This window comes from Nilaparvata lugens, chromosome 14 (genome assembly GCF_014356525.2).
Source record: "Nilaparvata lugens isolate BPH chromosome 14, ASM1435652v1, whole genome shotgun sequence".
In the NCBI taxonomy this organism is placed as follows: domain Eukaryota; kingdom Metazoa; phylum Arthropoda; class Insecta; order Hemiptera; family Delphacidae; genus Nilaparvata; species Nilaparvata lugens.
In genome coordinates this window covers 17,133,256-17,158,846 of record NC_052517.1, presented here as the reverse complement: position 1 = coordinate 17,158,846, position 25,591 = coordinate 17,133,256, and the positions used below count along the sequence as shown (strand labels likewise).

The 25,591-nt window shown below is 36.9% G+C and overlaps 3 protein-coding genes across 10 annotated transcripts in view; 1 reads left to right on the top strand and 2 right to left on the bottom strand.

Moving 5' to 3' along the window:
* The window catches only part of LOC111054622 (gastrula zinc finger protein XlCGF57.1), a 721,792-nt gene that overhangs the window by 397,932 nt on the left and 298,269 nt on the right, over nucleotides 1-25,591 (top strand). The gene's annotated exons all lie outside the window — the stretch shown is intronic.
* LOC111060042 (gastrula zinc finger protein XlCGF57.1-like) overlaps nucleotides 1-25,591 on the bottom strand; it is a 410,286-nt gene that overhangs the window by 251,498 nt on the left and 133,197 nt on the right. The window lies entirely within an intron of this gene.
* Nucleotides 1-25,591, bottom strand: part of LOC111054338 (phosphatidylinositol 4,5-bisphosphate 3-kinase catalytic subunit delta isoform) — a 49,926-nt gene that overhangs the window by 9,925 nt on the left and 14,410 nt on the right. The window contains 8 exon segments of the mRNA XM_039440931.1: nucleotides 1,524-1,796; nucleotides 6,024-6,167; nucleotides 13,800-13,930; nucleotides 16,913-17,057; nucleotides 17,452-17,619; nucleotides 19,462-19,661; nucleotides 22,709-22,936; nucleotides 25,372-25,559. Of these exon segments, the coding sequence (XP_039296865.1) occupies nucleotides 1,524-1,796; nucleotides 6,024-6,167; nucleotides 13,800-13,930; nucleotides 16,913-17,057; nucleotides 17,452-17,619; nucleotides 19,462-19,661; nucleotides 22,709-22,936; nucleotides 25,372-25,559 (1,477 nt within the window).

Sequence of the window (25,591 nt, the reverse complement as noted above, 5' to 3'; positions counted from 1 at the left end):
ATTGTCGAGAGCCATGTTCCACGCTACCGTGGGTTCACTTAGCGTTGACAGACCCAGCCCAGCGTGTGGGTTACACGGGCTACACACTGATGTCGCAAGACACGCGTCTTAAGACGCGTGTCGTGTCTTATCAAATTTCATGAGACATGCATGTCTTTTGCATGTCTCTGTCGCTTGTCGCATGTCTTGTGATTTTCGGTTGTTACAAAGCTGTATTACAGACTGAGCATGTGCAGTGACAAAGAGTGCTCAGTGCTGGCAGTAGACAGTGGCTGGAGCGCATGCGTGGAGTGGTGTTTCGCGCGACATGTGTCTTATGGAACCGGCTAACCTGTTCCGTGCGACACCTGTCTGATACACAGGCGATGCCTCGAACATCTGTCGCAAGCAGTGAGTATGCTCTGATTTTACAACACAGGTTGGTTTCATATGCGACATGCCTCGGACATGAGATTTGTCGTAGACATCATGTCTACGACACCAGTGTGTAGCCCGCCTAAGCTTCACCTTAAACGTGGATAAGCGTGGAACGTGGATAACGTGGGTGTACCACGCCCCGGGCCTCAGCATCCTACATAGTTTGATCGAAATATTTATTAAAAATCTGGTGTGAAATACTCACACAACTTTCTTTACCGTTATGAAAATTGATTAACTGACGCTAGTGTTCACGCGCATCTCAAGTCTACTGTTCAAAGATCTGAACCAGCTGGTGACAGGACAATAACGCTGGAGACATACGAGGTCTGCTATCTCTTCATAGTGAATGATTTAATAGAATCAACACTTGCCAACAGTTTGCAAATTGAATAATATTATTTTCTCGAATTTCGAGCTTATTTTCAATTTTAGATTAAAATGTTACTGAACATTAACTGTAGAGATTTTTATGCTTGATTTTTTCCACTTAAATTTTTTTGTTTAAATTGTATCTGAAGCCTAATAATTTGGAATAGAAAATCAAACTTTGCATAGATGGGGCGGAGCTCCTGAATTTTTTACAGATATGGGACTTGTGGCAGTTGATAGAGCTTATCAATAACTATTCAAGGTATAAATTTGATAAAAATCGTTAGAGCCGTTTTCGAGAAAATCGCGAAAAACCCTGTTTTGGATAACATTTTCGCCATTTTAACCGCTATCTTGAATTGCATTTGATCGAAATTGTTCGTGTTGGATCCTTATAGTGTAAATAACTAAAGTTCCAAATTTCAAGTCATTCCGTCAATTGGGACATGAGATATCGTGTACACACACACACACACACACAAACCAATACCCAAAAATCACTTTTTCGGACTCAGGGGACCTTGAAACGTATAGAAATTTACAAATTGGGGTACCTTAATTTTTTTTGGAAAGCGATACTTTCCTTACCTATAGTAATAGGGCAAGGAAAGTAAGAATTGGTAAGTGTCTGTCAGATACTGCATACAAAACAAGGATTAAACTAGTGGTGTTGAGTAGTTTTCTCTCAATACGGATATTCATCACAGACAGAGAATTAATAATCGATTACTCACTTGATCCGCTTCAACTTATGACTAGGATCCAGGGGACTAGACACCAAGGAGGTAATTTCCGAAAACGGAGGTTCAGCCAACGTCTCCTTGAGGTACTGCTTTGCCTTGTCCTTGCTATCCTTCTTCACCCGGATGTTATCCGACAGCATCCGCATCTTCTCCAGAAGATCGGTCTGTTTGGTGAGAGACCTCATGTGTTCTTGGCTTCCTCGACAATAAGCCTCCAGAATCAGACCGAATCTAACCGACACTGAGGCTACGTGCATTTCCGATCTGTAAATGAATAAATAAATAAATGATTTATTGGTCATCAATATTTCCAGAATACATGGACCATGTCAGACAATCATAAAACAATAAGGGCCGGTTTCTGTGTTCGAGTTCTAGCCAAATTCGAGACTTTAAACAGCTGGAGTCAGACAATTGGCTTTCCGTTACGGGGCGTAGTCGTAGTCCACGTTTAAATTGGATTTCGAAAAACTAGAAAACTGAATACAAAATAAAATAAAGAGAAAATAGTGTAAGGTTTCAGATATTTTGAATTATTTAAGAATGTAATGTTTCATTTCGTGAAGGAAAAACGTTTCCAATTATAGAAATGAGAAAATTAAGATTATCATAAAAACTGCGACTACGCCCAATACCTACTATTACTTCAGGCAATACCTACTATTACTAAGTAATAGTAGGTATTGCTACGCCCCGCTTCAGAAAGCTGTTTAAAGTCTCGAACTTGGCTAAATCCCGAGCTTAGAGATCGACCCTAAAAGGTTTACAAATTGTTTTTTTAACAATTAGTGAAATTTAATAATAAAATATTAAGATTTACAGTAACAAAATGAATGTGACCAGATAATTAATAAAAAAATACTAGAAACCGCAGATCCCAAAAAGAAATTTCTTCACAAACCACTCATCAGAAATCTATTAGTGAAAGCTATCTTCAATGTATTAAATTGTTATAGGATTATTAATAAAAATGTTAAAACTTAATTCATATCAAATGAGACTTTGTGCCATATTTATGCTAACACTACGTTTAATGGTGAACCACGTTTACTTGTAGATATGGTTGCATTCATCATAATGTGTTTCATACAGGGTTTAAACTAACAGCTGACATTTCTCCGTTTAGAACGAGTATCTGCATAGGGTCGCTGTCTCCAAAGTTGATTCAACTATTAAATCCGTATTGTTTCGGATGAACACGTTAAGCCGTCGGTCCCGGCTGCCTAAAAAGCAGTCGTTAGGTGATGTGAGAGGCCCTGAAATTGATCAGTTGCGACCTGAAAACTCTGACACCAGACCTGAGCCAGCCAGGTCACACGATATTATTATTATTATATCCGTATTCAATCTATGAATGATCGTATTTATAATTTGGTTTCAAATGAGTCAGCTTTCAAATTTAAATTATTTACATACATTTCGGAATTATTTTCTTCTATAGGGATATTCACAATGTTGTTTTACCCAGCTAAAGTGCTATTTCATAACTCTGGATTGTGAACGCTCCATCCAAAAACATCTGCTATTACATAGCCACCTCTAATACCTCTAATAGCCTCTGTATTATAGGTGGCTATGTCTATTAGCTAACTGCAGTAGCGATCCAAGCGGATAATTTGTGTAACTCAAAGTTTATTATAACTCAAAAGTAAGATTATAAACATATGGCTGCTGTTTTAACAGAGTTAGCTAGAGTTAGCGGACTCAAACCTGCGCTATCTGCTATCTCGTGTGTTAATTTTTTTCTAACATACCACTATAGCATTGAGTTAACACAGACTTAGCAAATAGCTGGAGATAGCGAATAGCTCGACGTAGCCAGCTAACTCCAACATTGTGAAAACCCCTACTGTATCAATCTTGAAAATATAGCAGCATTACTGTATCCCTAATGTTGTTCTATAATACAAACTGAGAAATTCATATGGAATAAGAGGTAGAGCAAAAACGTTATTTGAAAGCTACCTGGCGAACAGAATTCAAAGCCTTACATTGAAATACTAGTCTAACATGCTTTGGACTACCTCAAGGAAGGGTTTTATCCCAAACTATTTCATTTTATACAAATGACCTTCTCGAACTGGATACTTACTAGAGATTGGAAAAGATATTCTAAAGACAATACAACATTTGAAAATTCAGGAATTACCTCAGGAAATGATGCAATAATCTGTGGGAAATTCTAGCAAAGATTATTTCACTCACCTCAAATGCCAGAACAGAAAATGTCCGATTTTCTGATTATTGAGTGCTCGTTTCAATAGGAACTCAACCAGATCACAGCCCAAGTACGACTCGTGTTTTAAAGCCTGCACCAACTGCAGTAGGAACAGAGACAGTTCTTCATCACTGCAAAACACACAAACATTTTAAACATAATTATTAAATTTCCATTACTGCAAATGACAAAACGAATAATATTGATGCGACGTGCATTTCCAAACAGTAACAAAATGAATGTGATCAGAAAATCAAGGAATTTATAAATTTGCATCCATACAAAACAATAACTATTAGTTCTGTGAATAGTAAACCTCTCGCAGTTATAAACCACAGCCTCCTCGAATACTGCCCATCAGAGTAAATTCTGGCCTGTCTTGTCGTGACGTAGAGATATCGCTGTATAAACGACTAATGGCTGTTGTATTGACAATGCTAATAATTAGTTGTGAAAAACTACTATCATCAAAAGCTTACCGAGTCGAAAGCAGCGAAGAGTCGGGAGAAAAAATGATATGCTACTTCGAGTTATTAATTGCATATATTTGCATGCTTCAATTGATAATCCACTCGACAGCTGATTTATGATAAATAATTCTATAGTCTAATATTCGCGTATGAAGGAGGCTCCTTTTTACTTTCTTTGCCCTATTACCATAGGTAAGGAAAGTATTGCTTTCCGAAAAAAATTAAGGTACCCCAATTTCTAAATTTCTATACGTTTCATGGTCCCCCGAGTCCGAAAAAGTGGTTTTTGGGTATTGGTCTATATATATATATATATATATATATATATATATATAATATATATATATATATATATATATATGTGTGTGTGTGTGTGTGTGTGTGTGTGTGTGTGTGAGAGAGAGAGTGTGTGTATGTGCGTCGTCTGTGTACACAGAAATCTCTGCAATTAATGTCCAGTAAAATTTCCACCTAGAATTGAAAATAAGCTTGAAATCCGAGAAAATGTGATTATTAAATTGCAAACTGTTGGCCTTGGTTATAATATATAATAGTAATAATTAGCGCGTTGTGCTTCGTTGCACCTCTGCTCACTATAGCAGCCACAGCAGTCACTGTTACCAACTTCATTTTGATTTTGCTGCACTGTTGCTCCATATAACCTACTAAATATTTTGCGTTGCCATGTTGCAAATCTGGAGTGCAGAAAAATTTTTCCCGCACTAGAGCGGAAAAGTGATTCTTTGCGTTCTGTAATCAGTGCAGCAATGGCCACTTTTCAACGTAACTGTAGGAAATAGTTATTTGTATATCTAGAGTGAAAAGTACTGTTTTTTCTCCCTGAGGGAAAAATTTGAAGCCCGAGGCGAAGATGAGGGCAACAATTTTCCTGAGGGAGAAAAAACATTTTTCACTCGTGATATACACAACATTTTTCCTCCACCTACATTTTTATAAAAACTGCTAATAAAATAATTTTTAAAAACGTATGTGACCAAACAATGTGTTACAACATTTAATCTAAAAAGTAAACAGAAACAGCTGGCTTGTAATCACAGTTCTCCTCCGACAGCACTATCTGTCGGCTAAAGTTGTAACAACAATGACAGCCAAAATTACAGCTATGATAAAGTTCCCGTTTCAAATTTGATTAGTTAATAAGTAATATTCGTTGGCTGATATTTTGAATAACATGGAATAAAAGAAAAAAATATATACATTTTTTTAGTATAGTGATATGAAGTTTTTAATAATAAATTCAGCATACAAAAATAATAATTTTATATATCGATCAAATGTCTGGTTGAGGTATTGAATTTAGTTGGTTTAATGACTACTCTATATGCTTCCTCATCTGAGCTTAGACCTTCTGACCTATTCCAAATGTACGTTTATAAAATAGAGATGCTTCCCATGTTATTTAAATGGAGTCACTTTTACTCCCTAGGGAGTTTTTTGTTTTTTAGTACCGAGAGCGAAAATGTGACACTTTAGTATCATGTTTCAGGGAGTAAAGTAAGTACTTTTGACAGTAGGTGGAGGAAAACGTTATTTGAAAGCTACCTGGCGAACAGAATTCGAAGCCTTACATTGAAATACAAGTCCAACATGCTTTGGACTACCTCAAGGAAGGGTTTTATCCCAAACTCTATTTCATTTTATACAAATGACCTCGAACTGGATACTTACTAGAGATAGGAAAAGATATTCTAAAGACAATACAACATTTGAAATTTCAGGAATTACCTCAGGAAATGATGCAATAATCTGTGGGAAATTCTAGCAGAGATTATTTCCACTCACCTCAAATGCCAGAACAGAAAATGTCCGATCTTCTGATTATTCAAAGCTCGTTTCAATAGGAACTCAACCAGATCACAGCCCAAATACGACTCGTGCTTCAAAGCCTGCACCAACTGCAGTAGGAACAGAGACAGCTCTTCATCACTGCAAAACACACAAACATTTAAAACATAATTTTAAACATTTTGAACATAATTATTAAAATTTCCATTACTGCAAAAATGACAAAACTTATAATATTGATGCGACGTGCATTTCCAAACTGTAAAAAAATGAATGTGATCAGAAAATCAAGGAATTTATAAAATTTGCATCCATACAAAACAATAACTATTAGTTCTGTGAATAGTAAACCTCGCGCAGTTATAAACCACAGCCTCCTCGAATACTGCCCATCAGAGTAAATTCTGCCCTGTCCTGTTGTGACGTAGAAAGTAAAGTAAATTCGTATGGCTTTTGTTGGTGGGGAGTCCCTTGCGGGAAGGTCCCACTGCCTGAATATATAATTTAAGCCGTCAATGGGCCTTACGACTGTCATACTTCAGCCAGGACCGACAAATAACGTGCCCATCCGATAACACGGGAGTGATCTGGTTAAAAAACGTTTGGTATGAAGGGTTTGAGCCCGGGATCTCTATGATGCTACGCAAGCACTCTATCCACTAGACCACGGATCACTCCGTGACGTAGAGATATCGCTGTATAAACGATTAATGACTGTTATATCGACAATGCTAATAATTTGTTGTGAAAAACTACTATCATCAAAAGCTTACCGAGTCGAAAGCAGAGAAGAGTCGGGAGAAAATTATATGCTATTTCGAGTTATTAGTTGCATATTTGCATGCTTTATTGCATGCAATTAATAATCCATTCGACAGCTGATTTATGATAAATAATTGTATAGTCTGATTTTTACTCTAAAATATTGTCGTATGAAGGAGGCTCCTCTTTCCTTTTATATTATCCTTGAAATGCAAATTTTCCAAAAACTTTGTATATGCGTCGACGCGCAATTTAAAAAGGAGCATACCTTTCAAATGTCATGGAAATCTATTGCCGCGTTTCGCCGTAAATGCAGAACATGAATATAAGCTGGAGATTAGAAACAGAAATTTTACAAGTGGAGGACCGCGGGTGAACAAAAGAAAAGAGCTGTGTGATTATAAACGAAAAAACTTACTTGAAAAACTGAAGAAAACTGCAATTGAAACCGGGGCTTGAAAGTAGTAACGATGTTGTAGCCTTGAGTACTTCATGCCAACTGAAGCTGGAGGGGGAAACTGCCTTTGGCTGCTTCCTTCTATGATGAAGAGGGAGGGGTGGGGGTAAGGAAGGAAAACGCGATAACTGTCTTTACCAACCGCCCACCTAAAACTACATCGGAGTTTTATCGAGGAAATGTAATTGTTTATTTGAGATTTAGCACATATAAATACGAAGCGGATATCACACATACGATGCACACAAAGAGACTGTTACATATATGATTGTTACACGAAGCGGGGTAGACGATAATAGAACATTTACACAAAGTTCAGAAGGGGCTGCCGAGATTTAGACTACTGGCAACACTATAAGTTTGTTCACAGGTCGGATGAGCGTACCGCCGGCTGTGCGGATTAACGCTACTCTTATTATTTTGTCTTGTCCAGGAAATACTTTCTCAATTTTACCAAGAGGCCATAGTGTAGGTGCAGTGTTCAAATGTTTTATAAGCACAATTTGTCCAACTTTGATGTTTTCTGTTGGAGTTTTCCACTTATTTCGTTGAATGAGTGTTTGTAGATACTCAGATTTCCATCGACGCCAGAACGACTGTACTAATTGACGCAGGTGAGTCCAACGTTGCCGATTTGAGGTGGAGTCATTTAGAGGAAGCTCCACAGCCTGAAGCAGTGGTCGTCCAATCAAGAAATGACCAGGTGTCAATAGCGGTGTGTTTTCGTTGGGATCCGGGGAGGGTTCTAGCAGCGGACGGCTATTCATAATGGCTTCAATACGAGAAAAAACAGTGAAATATTCTTCCATAGTCATTGGTGTGTCACCAATCTGATTTTTTAATAGCACTTTGGCAGTTTTAACATTAGCTTCCCAAATTCCCCCAAAGTTTGGGGCAACTGGTGGATTGAAGTGCCAAGTTACCTCACGTTGGACAAGTCCATTCAATATCTCAGTATTATTATCAGACAGAAATTTGGAAATATCTGATAAGTGTTTAGCGGCTCCAACAAAATTTAAACCGTTGTCAGAGTACATATGCGATGGTAGACCTCGGCGTGATGTGAATCTGTCGAATGCAGCGAGAAAGGCCTCAGTTGTTAATTCTGACACGTATTCCAAATGAATCGCTTTTACAGCCAGGCAAATAAAAAGTGCGAGATAGCCTTTGTATAATTTCGTCTTTTTTAGTGGGCTGCATTTTGTATAGAAAGGACCCGCAAAGTCAACGCCAACATGGGTGAATGGGAACGATGCGCTAACACGAAAGTCTGGAAGATCAGATATCACTGGCTGATTAGGTTGGGCTCGCATACGAGTGCAGTGGACACAATTACGTATTTGGCTTCTTATCAGGTAACGCGCCGAGATGATCCAATACTTGCGCGCAACTAGTGATTGAGTGGTGCGAGGGCCGACGTGGTGATGATCTCGGTGCATCTGATCGCAGATGAGGGTGCTGAGGTGAGATGATTTCGGCAGCAGCAGTGGATGACGGCTGTCATATGGAAGACAGGATCGTTTGAGACGTCCGCCCACCCTGAGAGAACCGGATGGATCGATGAATGGCGCTAGAGAGTGTAATTCTCGCGGCGGTTTTTCTCCTTTGTTGAGAAGCTTGAACGTGTCAATGAAATAGAACTCTTGAGTAAGTTTGACAATACTCAATAGTGCTGCACGACATTCAGCAACAGACAGATGCGGAGAGGTGAGGCGCGCCGGTTGTGCTCTATGGCTGCGAAGATTGTGCCTGTGTGTTTCCTTCAGCTTACAATTTTTTATGAAGCGCAACACAAACGCAAATATACGTGTTGCTTTGTGAAGGTTGGAATATTTTTCAAAGAACTCAAGAGCGTGGGACTTCTCAACTATTGTAGTTGTGAGAATTGAAAGTTGAGGTTTCAATTCCGAGTCGTCTTCAATCCTATCAACCTCTGATATAATCAATTTCTCAAATTGCACGTGGAACGATTGATGTCCATGCCACCACAAGGAGTTGTCTACAATATCTTGTGCTGAGATACCTCTCGAGGCCAGATCCGCAGGGTTACAATCAGTAGGTACGTGAAACCAATTTTCTGGTGATGTCAAATCAAGTATTTGTGTGACTCGGTTGCTCACGTAGATCTTGAGTTTATGAGTTGGAGTTCTGAGCCAATTTAATACTAATTTTGCATCAGAGTACAGCCGTGTATTGGAGATACATTTTTCGAACTGAGGTAGAACAATTTTATATAATTTTGACAGCAATAGAGCACCGCATAATTCCAATCTTGGAATAGTAAGAGTTTTTACAGGTGAGATTCTTGTTTTTGCCATGATAAGATTCATTGATATGAATTGACTGTTTGAAGAGATATGAATATAGACGCATGCACCATAACCTTTTTCTGATCCATCACAAAAACCGAGTAATGATACACTCACGTGTGTAGTGTCAATGTGACGATGAATGTGAACGTTGGCGAGTGACACAATTGTACTTGATATACAACTCCACTGACGGGTTAAATCTTCACTTAATGGATCATCCCAATCGAGATTAGACAACCATAACAGCTTCAAAAAATACTTGAATAAGAATACAACGGGAGATAACAGGCCAAGCGGGTCAAACAATTTGGCTGTGTATGACAGTATTGTGCGTTTTGTCGGTTTTTCAATGAATGGTGTGACTGCGTATGAAAAGGCATCTGTTGATGGATTCCAACGAAAACCAAGTACTTTAATTCGTTGAGTGGTATCAGAAAAGGCAAGGGGATTTTCTAACATTTCATCGGGAAATTCTTCAATTGCTTCTCTCACGTTAGATGACCATTTTCGCAGTTGGAGTTCACCCTTCAGCATCAATTGATTGAGTTGTGAGATAAGTGATTTAGCTTCACTCAAACTGGAAGCGCCACTAACCACGTCATCGACGTAAGTATGCTGACGGATGGCATTGACAGCCAAAGGAAATTCGGTTTCATAATCGCTGGCTAATTGAAGCAATGTTCTTTGAGCAAGGAAGCTACTTGAAGTCATACCATACGTGACAGTATTGAGTTGAAATTCTATCAGTTCCTCTTGTGGTGTTGGTCGATAAAATATGTGCTGAAAATCACGATCAACTTCTCTCACTGATATCTGCCTGTACATCATTTTAATATCTGATGTAATTGCCACTTTGTGAGTTCTGAAACTTAATAAGATATGACTAAGCTCGTTTTGGAGCTTGGGGCCTGGTAAGAGAGATTCATTGAGCACTTCTCCATTGTTACAAGATGCTGATGCATTGAAAACGACACGTAACTTAGTTGTGGAGCTGTCTGCCTTTTGAACACAGTGGTGCGGTATTACATATTTAGACGAAGTTAAAGCTCTGGACATGTGCTCCAACTCAATATACTGGCTCATGAAATCGTGATATTGTTTGCTAACAGAGTTGTCTGATGCTAGTCTTTTCTCAAGTGAGAGGAATTTTTTCATTGAAGAGTTTCGATTTTCACCTAGAACCACATTCTGAGTTTTGAATGGTAGCGCTACTTCATAACGACCTGAAGGCCACCGAGTTGTAGTTTCTGTGTATAGGTTTTCACAATACACATGAGACGGGTCTTCCTCAGCTTTGATAGATATCTCTTCGGTTTCCCAAAACTTTTGAAGCAACTGATTAACTGGTTCTACATAGGTTAGAAGGCTGGTAGCTAAATCTGATTGTGATGTGAGTTCATTAGAATTTATTTTTCCAATGATAACATGGCCAAAAACCGTGCTCAAGGCTCCTGGAGAATTTTGATAAAACTTTGTGACTTCGTGATCTTGAGCACATAGAGTATGAAGAAATGAGCCAGCTCCTATGAGCAGATCAATTTTACCTGACACATAGAATTTTTCATCAGCCAATTTCAGACTTGAAAAATGCTTAAAATCTTCAGCGTTCAATGAAACAGAGGGTTGATTACATGTTATGGCCGATAGCACTGTAGCTTTAGTATTCAACTTGAAATTCGGCTGAATCTGTGAAGAGATAGTTAAGTTAACCTCGCCCATTGTACTTGTTGTTTTAGTACCGATGCCAATGAGTTTTTGAGAAGAATAAGTAGATTTCAGATTCAATTTATTTGCTAGCTCCTTAGTAACAGCGGTTATTTGTGTAGCTGAGTCTAGAATAGCTCGCGAAATATGTGGCTTATTGAAAGAGTCGAAAACAACAACATTAGCGGTGCCAAGTAGACATAGAGATGATTCTGAAATGGATAGACTTGAAGTGTTACACACAAAGGTGGCAGGGGTCTTTTCCTTCTGAGCATGCAATAATGTATGGTGGTTACTAGAATTGCATAGTTTACAAGTTTTTTGTGACTTGCACTTAACACGATTATGAGTTCCAAAACATTGAAAACATAGATTTTTTTGTTTGAGGAAATCATACTTTTGATCGACAGACAAATTGACAAATTGCTGGCATGAATAAATACTATGATCCTCTGATCCACACACAATACACTGAAGCGGTTTCAACTTGACGATTTGATTAGGTTTGACAGTTGAAGAATTATCACTTGCAACTAGTGAAAATCTCTTATCAGTTTTATTTTCATTTGAGCGAGTAGACTTAGATTCAATATTTCTTGCGGATTGAAGTGTAGTTGAAGGGTTCACTAACTCATATATACGAGTTTTAGACACTAAAAAGTTCATTAGGTCTTCATATTTAGGAATGACATCAGCTATCTTACTTTCAAATTCAAGTCGAGTTCGTTTATCCAAATGGTTTAAACACAGCGATAACAGAATAAAGTCACTCAAATCGGGAATCTGCTGTGTTTTGAGAGCAGAAATACAAACAGAATGAGTGTCAACAAATCTTCTTAATGACAAATAATCGGGCTTATCTATTTGCTTAAACTCTAGTAACTGATCGATGTAATACGAACATAATCTTCTTGGATTCGAGTATCTGTCACACAACTGAGTGTAGGCGATAAGATAATTTTCATTTGATAGAGACAAATGAGCTATCATTTGAGCGGCTGAGCCTGACACATTGGATTTCAGATAGTGAAATTTTTCTATATCTGAAAGTGATCTATTCGTATGAATAATCGCATTGAACATGTTCAAGAACTCGATCCATTGTTCAATATCACCATTAAAATTAAGCAGCTTTATTTGTGGTAAATTGATGTTAGAACTAGGATTGGTCTGCTGTACAGTTTCAACTTTGGCTGTTTACAAAATGAAGTGTACCTTCCATAGAGTTCAATAAACTTCTCGCCCATAACATCATAATTCTCATCAACTGAATCAGTTAATAAAGCAAGTTCTGTGATGTTGTCTTGAATTGATTCGAATGTTAGAAAATCATTTCTTAAATCTAGAATCATACGCTCAGAGGGATTGTTTGATAAGGATTTGATTGCTGACTCTATTTTGATAATAATTCTGTTTCTTTTTATTGTTGAAAGCTTCAACTCCATAGTGGGATCCTTAGCTTTGACTGTAACATTGATATTAGTTTCCTGGGTGGTTGCATTTTGAGTTGTATCGTGTAAAATACGCGATTCAGTAAGCGAGGTATCTCCATGGTCTGACATTGTGAGCTGAGATTAAGATTTCAAAGTTCATGTCAGAACTAACAAGAACAAGTAACTGAGTAACTGTCTAGCTGATAACAGATACAGTGCACTCAAACCTACTGAATCTAATTTCTGTTAATGAGAGGAAGTGATACTGAAACGGTTGCAAAGTGCGTTGCAAACGAGAACGATAAACAATGTGCAAGGAATGGAATAAGGAAGGTTGATACAGGCTTTGTTGTGGTCGTCTGCTTGGCTCCGTTGCGTGAGTAGCTCGATCTCCTTCCTGCACTTGATGTTGATTGATTCAGGTGACACTGATTAAACCGAATTTTGCCGATCATTAACGAGGTTCGATAGTTGATCGATTTTGAAATGGAAACAAGATTCAAAATGTCTGACTATGGCTTGGGTTGAAACTTTGAAATTCAATAACTTTTGAACCGTGCAATGCATTGAGTTGAAATAAACGGAATTTTCACTTTGAGTTCACACAGTACCGAATCACACAGCTCAAAACAACGGGACTTCAACATTTAAAAACATCTAAAAAACACGACACGTACAGACACTGACAATGAGCAGAATGTATTTCCAAAAAGCACTGATCTAATCTGGCCTCGGATAGGACCAATTATGGAGATTAGAAACAGAAATTTTACAAGTGGAGGACCGCGGGTGAACAAAAGAAAAGAGCTGTGTGATTATAAACGAAAATCTTGTGTAAGCATGATCTGATCAAATAGTTGGTGTATCAGTATGTCTTGAAGGAGATTAGCTTTTGATGTTAGCATTTTTGATACACCAACCCCAACAGCCATTAGCCGTTTTCACACCGATATCTCGCCGACACGACATACAGACACGATTTACACTGATGGACAGTTTAAGAGGAGGCTGCGTTTTATAACTGCGCGAGGTCTACTGTTTAACAGAACTACTAATTAACCTGAACTACCTCACTATATTAACCTGAATTTCACTAGTGACTGACCTAATATTGAAGAGACATCTGACAGCGAACGACCGCACCGCCTGATCAGCATAGGCATAGTCTAAAAGCTCCAGTGCTTTTTCCACCGATAGCTGCGGCCAATTAATCAGTAGTGACATCACCTCCGCAACCTACAACAAATCAAAACATACATTTATGCCCGGTTGCAGAGTCGTAACATAAAATCAAACATAGCTATGTGAGACATCACATCACTGACATAAATTGTTGGTCGTTGCACAGTCGTTTGCCGAAGCCCATTTAGACTAGGGTCACACGAGCGCACAAAGTGAGTCCGTTGCAACTTACTTTTTGACGTCCGTTGTAGAAATACATAGAAGTGAATTGGTGACAACAAACGAGGTACGTGCGTACCAAGTAACGGAAGTCGTAACGGACGGTGATTTTTGAACAGCGCAGAAATGCTACAACGCACGTCGAGACATGCAAAATTTATTGCTTCGTCTGGTTCAATTGCGTAAAGCCAACTGACGATGATGCACCACACTCAACGCTCGTGTGGTGTCATTGGCGACGGCCGCATAAAGTAAGTTGCAACGGACACACTATGTGCGCTCGTGTGTCCCTAGCCTTAGCTATATCTCGAATTAGCATCACACATAAGTCACACTGCAGCTCTATTCACTTTTTTCCGTACATGCTTCTATCCAACCAATGTATTGGCATCGGGCAAAGTTTCAATCGACATTACTGTGAACAGACCTAAAAGACCTCACATAATATTGATACAACAATATGGCGACTCTTGTCTTTTGGCGAGATTTCTCACCATATTTAGCGATTTGGAGGTTATAAAAAACTTAAAAAAACAGAGGGAGAGAAAATTAGTATATTTCGCACCTAGAGCAGAAAATGAGATTTTTCCAGCTCGAAATCGGTTTTCAAGTCCGAGGCCGTAGGCCGAGGACTAGAAAAGATTGAGAGCTGGAAAAACATTTTTGCCCGTGGTGCGAACGATTTATGTAAGACTTATAGCCATTACTATTGAAAATATGCAGATAATCTTGAACAGGAACACTAGTTGAATGTGTATTTATATTCATGTCTCCCGCCACACATACATTTATTCCATTAGGAATTTTACTGATTTCATTACTCAGACTATTAAGAAAATTATCAATATTTTGATTACTTGGTGATCTATAAACCCCAATCACCTTCACAATAAAATCATCAATTCTTAAGTCAGCACTAACTACATTGGCATCAGAGATATCGAGTGAAACTTCATTGAATCTTATGCAATCTTTTATGTACATGCATAATCCATCACATTTATTCTGTTTAGTGTACTTATTTATTGCCGTATATCCAGGAATGTTGAAAATGAACGGCATATCTGCAGTCAACCAGGTCTCAGTTAATATTATAATGTGAATATCAGTTTTCAATTCATTGAGGCAGCAAATAAACTGATCGAAATTAGCATTCAAACTACGTATATTCATAGACATAATATTTAAACACTCAGCATCTTTATTTCTGTCCTCGTGAAAGTGATAGTTCAAATAATCGTCGATTACATCTGTTTCATTTTCTGTTTCTAAAATATTAAGAACTTCTTCAGTGTCACTCATAACTTATATCATCAGGTCCACTTCTCTTTTCCTTGTTCCATTTAACAAGCCCCTCACTATCTATGAATTTAAGTTTCTTAATTAGTTTGTCCACAGCATCATCTACCAGACTGGTTGTTAAATACCTGAAAGTTTTATTTTTATATATTTTAGCATTTTCGTTATCAGTGTTTTGAAGTAGGGTCCGTAATTCAATCATAGAGTTTATGAATGCTTCACGTTTATTATTACCTTCGAAGAATCCCACAGGGTACTCAACTCCCGGACTATCAGATAGCTTAGGTATATTAAGAAAATTGATTTCACAATAACCTCGATAATAAAAAATAAACTTCAAATCTCTAGCTCCTATGACAGTACTCAAGAGATCAAAATAAGTTTCACCCAGATTGTTAAAAGAATCAATTCCTACAATCAAAGGGTAATTGAATTTACTCCAATCATTTATTCTATTCAAAAGATCAATAAGTATCCCATTTTCACCATCATTTAATATGAAAATAGGAATCTTCTTATCAGAAAACAAAACTCGTATACAATTTGAATCCAGTAACACATTCAGGTGATTCCATTCTTCAAGAGAGAAATATTTTTTATTTCTAAGCAGAGAGAGACCTTTGGATGTTTTAATATTATTTCCTATTTTTGTAAAAGATATCATAACATCAACCCTCTCACCAAAATTATAAACTAGACTTATCTTACTTTTATCAGTATTAGTTGTTACGTAGAAACTGTCAATTTTGTTAAGGATGGAATTTAAAGTAATCATTTTGTGTTGGGTTGATTGCTTGATTTTACTATCACTATTATTTTTATTTATCCTCAGTATATTAAATATTTTTCTTTCAGATTCCATAATCAGTTTCAATCGACATCACTGTCAACAGACCTAAAAGACCTCACATAATATTGATACAACAATATGGCGACTCTTGTCTTTTGACGAGATTTCTCACCATATTTAGCGATTTGGAGGTTATAAAAAACTTAAAAAAACAGAGGGAGAGAAAATAGCTATTTATGTATTAAGAGCGTAATGCGCGACTTTATCGCTCGCGCAAACATAGAGATGATGGATTGGAGTGTCGACCAAACAATTTCGTTTATTGAAATGTATCGCGAACGGAGCTTCTTGTGGGACCCAACCACTGATTCACAATACAAAGATAGGAACCAAAGTCTTTTATTCTTGGCGGATAAGAACAAGCCAAAAGACACTCAGGATACACTTTAGATTCACTTTACACCGGCGTGTGTCGCCCGACCAGTCCATATTTACGGAGGTATGTAGGAGGTACAAGTCAAAATATCGAACGTGTCAATCGACACATGCGGATCGACTTCGTCGATCGGCATAGTCTGGAGGTGGCTTCAGGTGAAGTCAGTTCCCACAATATGGTCAAGTAAATTTGAATGAATGATTCATTCAAGTGAATTTGAATGAATGATTCATTCAAGTGAATTTGAATGAATGATTAATTCAAGTGAATTTGAATGATTATTTGATGTTACCTCGTTGTGATCGTTCCACTCCACACAGTCCAACAGCTTTGGCAGCAGACTCGGTTCAAGAGCTAACACTTCATATCGCTGACTCCAGATCATCTTTCTCTCTTGCTCGTGCATCTCCTGCAGGGGGTCTCTCTCTGCCGCTAACCTATAAACAAAAATAGCCCTGATTTATTCAATCCTTGGAGGAAGCTCCCTACACACAGAGATTCTTCACGAATGTGTTATGCTAAAAGGACCCAACTCCAAAAAGATCCTTGTGTATCTTTCCGGATGCAACCCGTTGCTTTTGAGAAGATACAAAAGAGCATCTGAGGTTTAGGAGGAGGAGGAGGAAGAGAAGGAGGAAGAAGAAGAGGTGGAGAAAGGAAGAGGAGGAGGAGTAGGAGGAGGAGGATGAAGAGGAGGAGGAGGAGAAGAAGGAGGAGGAGGAGAAAGAGAAGGAAGTGAAGGAAGAGGTGGTGAAGGAAGAGGAGGAGGAAGAAGAGGAGGGAGAGGAAGAGGAGGAGGAGGAGGAGAAGGAGGAGGAGGAGAGCACTGACCTAATCTGTTCCAGGTAGGAAGCACCGGTGACCTCAGTGGTGTCACTGCTAGTGCGCGCCCTGGCTGTGGCCCCCTCTTCATCCACCATTGCTGCCGACTTCACACTGCTCGCATGGTCCAGCATCTTCTCCATAGATGGGTAGATTATGGTGTGCTCTGGGTGGTACCTAGCAGCAGAAAAAAAATTGATAATTGGCCGAGCGAAGTGAGGTCTAAGATTCAACTCGACGGTTTGGCATTTCTCTTAATGTTTAAATATTTGAATGTTTAAATGTTTGAATGTTTATATGTTTTTATGTTGCGCATTTACGGCGAAACGCGGTAATAGATTTTCATGAAATTTGACAGGTATGTTCCTTTTTTAATTGCGCGTCAACGTATATACAAGGTTTTTGGAAATTTTGCATTTCAAGGATAATATAAAAGAGAAAAGAAGCCTCCTTCATACGCCAATATTAGAGTAAAAATCAGACTATAGAATTATTCATTATAAATCAGCTGACAAGTGATTACACAGATGTGTGGAGAAGCCAGTCTATTGCTGTATTTCCATAAGGTCTATAGTTTCAATCAGGTATGAGAATACTGCGTGAGGTCTACTGTTCACAGAACTACTAGTATTTATATATTCTTGAAAAAACTAGTCTGACTACGTTGCAGAGCTAGAAAAGGATGGAGCTATCTGCTTTGCCGAATGATAGACAAAGATAGCAACATTAGTGTTAATCAATTGCTGCCATTATAACGGGCACATCAGTATAGCTCCATTTCGTCACCCTCATTTCTTCTCCTTTCCTTATTACAAAACAATCCCCATTATAGCGTGGACCACACAATATTCTAATTATAATAACATTATAATTATATTGTAATATAATTATAATTATATTGTAATATAATTATAATTATATTGTAATATAATTATAATTATATTCAATATTCTAATTATTGGGAAACGAAATGGTCAGAGCGGTAGAATGCTCAATGTTGGGGTTTGACAACACTGTACCGAAAGGATACAAACGATCTGGCAACGTTTCAGAGCTAGAAAAGGATAGCGCTATCTGCTTTGTCGAATGATAGACAAAGATAGCAACACCCAACACCCAGCTCCCAACGTGGACCTCATAATATTCTAATAATTCCAAGGCTGACAATTAATTTTTGAATAGTAGCGCTCATCGAATTTCCATCTAGCTGTTTACCCTGTTGTCAATATTTGTAGTAGCAGAAGTCTTCGGGGTGATTTACAGTATTTAATTTGGATTTTAGTTTAATAATAAATATCGGGGCACCGAGCTTCGATCGTTATTTATTGATAAACAGAACAGAATAGCCTACTTTAAAATGATTGGGGAAGGACAAACAGGCACAGCCCAAAACTGTTTCTTCCCCGAATTTTGATTTATAGGCCTAAACTTAAATAGTACAAAAAGTAGGTTATGTTCCATACACTTGAATTCAAGTACAATTTTCAGTCCAAACATTTGAAAACAGAAAAGTTATAATTTAGATTGTTTACAAACCAAATTGAATAACAAAATAACACTCACTAATCCCTTAAAACTGTAAAATAATTATTAACTTTGAAAATTATGATATATACTCTAATTTAGAATGATAAACCATGTCATGTCAACAAATCATATTATTTTGATCAAGTCGATTAAAATTTCTAGATAATATTTCTCGTGAGATAAGCTGATTGATTACACAGCTGAACATAATTCTGTCTCTCTCCCACACAGGCACACGCATCTTCTGTTATCGACAGACGACGTAATTATCATCTGTATTTCCAAAGATGAATAATTATTATCCTTATCATGTCCTTCAGCGAGTTTTCCCAGGAATGAGACCTAGTGCAATCGATTTTTTATATCATAAACCTACTATGTTCCAAATTTTGTGAAAATCTTTAAAGCCGTTTTTGAGATCCGTTGGACATAAATAAATATATACAGAAATTGCTCGCTTAATATAATAGGATTAATAATTATAATACTTACTTGGGAAACGAAATGGTGAGAGCGGTAGAGTGTTCAATGTTGGGGTTGGACACCACTGTTCCCAGAGGATGCAGCAGGTCGTCACTCTGTGTGTCCTCAGCGTATGTCCACATATACAGCGTCATCGCTCCACTCTTCAGCTGGTTCTTGAAATCGTAAACCGTCGTGTTCACCCAACCCATAGGGTTCACGAACAGATCCTGACAACAGACATTCAAATTATCTCAAAATTGAAAAAATAATTAAATGACACAAATAGACCCTGGCAACAGAAATTTGAATTATCTCAAAATTGGAAAAAAAATAATTGAATATATCACGAATAGATCCTGGCAACAGAGATTTGAATCATCTAAAATTTGAATAACTATAGTTCATGAAATGTATGGATTCAGGGCTACTTTCTTGTATTTATAAAATAGAATAATTATAGTATCCTTTGATACTAATTTCAAAGGGTACTATAATTCAATTCTAGTACCTATAATTCTAGGTACTATAATTTTATAATTCTATTCTATAATTCTAGTTTTTATATAAAAACTATAGTTCAATATGACACGAAAAAACCTGTGAACAGAGTTTTTGGTCAGAAGAGCATAAGTTTGTTAGATTTGACGAATGAAATATAATTGGTTTTTTAAACAGGAATTAACAGAATTAATATTACCATTGGAAGGCAGTGGCAAGGCAAAGAATCGGCAACGCTGTTCTATCTTTCACTACCGTCATTATAACGTGGACCTCACTGCAGAAAGACCCTGTGTATCAGTTTGTTGATGTAATATTATGTTGTAATATCGGGGGACCGAGCTTCGCTCTGGAGTACAAAAGCATAACAATTTATTACGAAAAAAGAAATTATAATTGACCGAGCGAAGTGAGGTCTAAGATTCAAGTCGACGGTTTGGCATTTCTCTTAATGTTCAAATGTTTGAAAGTTAAAATGTTTAAATGTTTATATGTTGCGCATTTACGGCGGAACGCGGTAATAGATTTTCATTGAGATAGAAATTTTCATTGTAATAGAAATTTGACAGGTATGTTCCTTTTTAAATTGCGTGTCGACGTATATACAAGGTTTTTGGAAATTTTGCATTTCAAGGATAATAAAAGGTAAAAGGAGCCTCCTTCATACGCCAATATTAGAGTAAAAATCAGACTATAGAATTATTCATCATAAATCAGCTGACAAATGATTACACAGATGTGTGGAGAAGCCAGTCTATTGCTGTATTTCCATAAGGTCTATAGTTTCAATCAGGTTCTTGTGGATGAAAATACTGCGTGAGGTCTACTGTTCAAGGAACTACTAGTATATTTATACTTCATACAGAGAGGTTCAATCACAGTGGATTGAGATTAATTGTTAGAGGAATGCAAAAATTTCTCTCACAAAGGCCCGGTTGCACAAAAGCCGGTTAAATTTGAATCCTGATTAATTTCACGTGAGCCAAATCAGAGAAGACTATTTCAAAAAGATGGCTTATCTGATTGGTTCTACTGGAATTAATCAGGATTAAATTTAACCGGCTTTAGTGCAACCAGCCCTAAGTACCTGATTGAATGATTACAAAAGTTCAACAGCTAGTCATAATATTTTGTCTCAGTCCCACACACATGCACTCGCTCACTCACTTCCATCATCGACTGACGAAAAAATTTTTCAGCTGTTTTTCCAAGGATGTATTTATCCTTTTAATGTCCTTCAGCGAGTTATCCCAGGGTCGAGACCTAGTGCAATCGAATTTTCATATCATAAACCTAATTTGTTCCAAATTTCGTGAGAATCGTTAGAGCCGTTTTCGAGATCCGGTCACATACAGATATATAAACATCTAAACATATAAACAGATTTTGCTCGTTTAATAGTATACGTTATAAACCAGCTGAAAGAAACAGAAAGGTGTTGTAATGCATGCAATAAATGCCTCTGCTGACTAAATGATAAGCCACAACAAATTTGTTCTTATGGACTTTCAATGTTATTTTTAAACCCTGAAAAAGGACGAAGGAGTGAGTCAATTTTGTTGTGCAACGACCTTGTCCTGTTATTATTATTTATTTTATTTATTTAGCGTACGGCCCTACGACACAAATCTTTATGTTATCTAACACAAATCACACATATAAACAATGAAATCATCTTAGTCACAAGATAAATTTGTCCTTGTAAAAACTAGTAGTTCTGTGAACAGTAGACCTCGCGCTCAGTAAGTTACATTGACCTGTTATGTTTTCTCAAAAATTAATAAATAATTTATCAATTTAAAATGTCCAGAAAAAATCCTAAATAAACATAGAGCTTTCTGTCCTATCGTACCGGAACGTGTCGTCCCGGAATGTGAGTGTGAGCGCTGTTATCAGGTCTGGCTGCAACTGTCTACAACATTGATGAAAAATATATATTTTCAAGATTTTCTATGTTTTTGAACGGGTAGTATTATAGTCAACTGTCTACTAACGTTGAAAGATACATTTTCAAGATGCTCGATGCTTTTGAACGGGTAGTATTATAGTCTACTAGACAGCTGATTTACGATGAATAATTCTATAGTCTGATTTTAACTCTAATATTGGCGTATGAAGGAGGCTCCTTTTCCCTTTTATATTATCCTTGAAATGCAAAATTTCCAAAAAACCTTGTATATACGTCGACGCGCAATTTAAAAAGGAACATACCTGTAAAATTTCATGAGAATCTATTACCGCGTTTCGCCGTAAATGCGCAACATATAAACATTAAGAGAAATGCCAAACCATCGACTTCAATCTTAAACCTCACTTCGCTCGGTCAATAAATAACCTTGTCCTGTAAAAAGGTTCGAAGAATACGTGCTCAAAATTTGAAGCTGATTGAACAATTCTTTCTTAATGAAAACACAAATTTGAAATTGTCAACCACTTTTTATTATTATAAATTATTATTATATATACAGAACCAGGTTTCGTAGCTTTACCAGCCACATCTTCAGCTGTTTGTTTACAACTACTGTCTACCCAAGAGAAAATGGCGGAGCTCCTCCGCTGGTAAAGCCACGAAACCTGGTTCTGTATATATTATAATAATTTATAATAATAAAGAGTGGTTGACAATTTCAAATTTGTGTTTTCATTATGGAAAAGTACCACATCACTCACAACACAACTGTAAAATTCTTTATTGTAGAACATACAAACAGACGGACAACGATTTTGGCCTTCAGTAAGTCAAAAGTAGGAACTCGCTGACGCCCGTTCAACTAACCTGTTTAGAGTCTTTGAGCCTCTTAGCCCTGACAGCTTTGGCATTCTTGGAGAGTTCGAACACCACCAGACAGAGCCTCGCCATCCTGGGGATGTCGCAGATCTTGATGTCAAAGGTGAGGTCTTCCTCCCACAGGCACTCTCCCTCCTTGGTCACCAGTCGCTCGCATGTCTTCTGGCTCTCACACAGCGATTTGCCTCCGTGAAACAGGCCTGCGTATACTCCCACCTAAAAGATTAATGAAGAAACATCTATAGTGAGGTCTACGTTATAATGACAGTATTTGTTCAACTTTGGTTTTGCTATCCTTGTCTATCATTCGACAAAGCCGGTGGTACTATCCTTTTCTAGGTCCACAACGATGCCAAGTTTGTTTTTGACAGTGTAGAAATATAATTAATTAATGCAGAGAATCGGCATTGCTATTCTTCTATCTTTATCCACTGTCATTATAACGTGGACCTCACTATATAATATGATAAGGAAAGAACTGGCTTATACAGGTAGGGGATAGGAAATTCACGAATGACGCATCATCACGTCTCAACTACTCAACTGATTTACTTGAAATTTTTCAAATAGATTCTCAATTTACTGAGGATGGTTATAGGCCTATTTCAAATTCTTCAAGATTGCAGTAGGTCAAGTTTTCAATTAGACCCTTGAATAGATGAACAAATAAATGAAATAAATTTAAAATCATCCAGTACCCTTTCTATGTTTATTATTGCATAACAAGTTTTGATTCATACGAGACATTTAGGATAAGCAAACGAGTGATTTTTATGTTATTTAAATAATAAATAATTTATAGTCAATGTTTTCAATATTAATTTTAAATATTATAAATATATTAATATTTAAATATTTCAATATTAACACCAATTTGAATATCAGAGTAATAAACTAATAAATAAAATTCCGGAAGACTTTATTAAGGATAAAATAACAAAAACTAAATTGAGATTAATAAAATCGTAGGTAAAAAAAGACTATTATTTTAAAATTGAGAATTGAGTTGGCTAAATTCATTATTCATTCATTCAATAGTAGTAGCCATATGAAAATGTGAATATAAATAAATGTAAAAAAGTAACGACAAAACAAAGATGTAGACAGTTAATATCGCGAATTTATTTGAAAAAGAACACAGTTAAGTTTCGACACCTACGTTGTCATCTACAGTGTATTTTTACTTTCCTTGTCCTATTAAAATAGATAAGGAAATATATAGTTTTTAAAAAAATTAAGATACCCCAATTTCTATACGTTTCAAGGTCCCCCAAAAAAGTGGTTTTTCGTTATTGGTCTGAATATGTGTATGAATGTATGTTTGTCTGTGTAGACGATATCTCATCTTCAATATTTTTACAAGAATAAAGATTATTGATAATTATTGATTATTGATTATTATTGATCTCCCAATTAGCCTAACGGAATGACTTGAATTTTGAAACTTAAGGTCCTTATAGTTTAAGGAGCCAAGTTCATGTGTAATCCCCGACACGAAAAATTCCGATCAAATGAAATTTAAGATGGTGGCTAAAATTTAATTTCACCCGCTCTCCTCTCTAGGATTGGTTTCTAGGTACCCACGTTCAATGTCAGAAGAGTTGGGACCTTTCATGTACCAAGATCAAGGACCCTTCATAACTTCTGCTCTCCACTTAATAGAGTTCTGAGGCTATTCAATAGCGTTTGTGAAGGTGTTGATGTGCATGGGCCCTATTAGTGAGGTTAGAAGGCGCATTATTGAGGCTATTCATCATTGAATTTGAATTCAGTTTCAGAATTGATTCAATTAATATGATGTCCGTGATTCTTATTAGTTTTATAGAGTTGATCAATATTTCTCTCCACAGTGGCACATGTTTCCCCTTAGCCTGTTTCTATGCTCAATTGTATTCTTTTTATAACTTATTATCTTCATTCTGTATTTATTACTTAGATTACTTTCAATTACTTATGCTTTCCTCATACTTATCAACTTTCTTATGTATATGTGAATTGCATCATAGAGAAACAATAGCATAAGTAGATATCCCATGGTATAGGGCGTTTATGTCGCAACTTTTACTGTTATCTCAAGCCGATTACTGTCGATTTTTACCGTTTTGACCGGGTAAGAGTGTATGAACGGCACAATATGAGAGACTACCAGCGTCATAAAGGTTCACAGGAAAAAACTACGTGGACTATCAGCTTGAGATAACAGTAAAAGTTGCGACATAAACGCCCTATACCATGGTATATCTACTTATGCCATTGTTTCTCTATGATGAAATTCACAAATACATAAGAAATTTGATTAGTATGAGGAAAGCATAAGTAATTGAAAGTAATTTAAGTATAAGTAATAAATACAGAATGAAGATGATAAGTTTGCATGTACTGTATCTCTTATTTTTATTTTTCTTAGTAACCTGCTTTATTCGATTGTAAATTGCAGTGAAGACTGTTTTGGGCTTAATGTCTGTAGTCTTCTTTGTTCTGTAATAAATAAATATGAATATAAAATGATGTAAAAACAGGGTTTATTGCGATTTTCAGCTCCAACGATTTTGATCAAATGTATACCTAAAAAATTGATAAGCTCTATCAACCGCCACAAGTCCCATAATGTCTGGACGCTAAAAAAAGTTCAATGGACGATTTCCACTAACCTCGACAGATCTATTAGGATCACAGTTGAGTTTGCATATAGCCGTCACTCTGAACTGGAATTTCTCTTCAATGCCCCACGCCGAAATGTATTTGCCTTTCTTCCTCAGGGTCAGCGTCGAGAACGAACTCCTGGTTCGATTCAATTCATCTATAGTGTCTGGGTTCTCGTATACGTTCTCGGGGTGAACTGCGAAAAAAATAACATTTCAAGATTAAAAA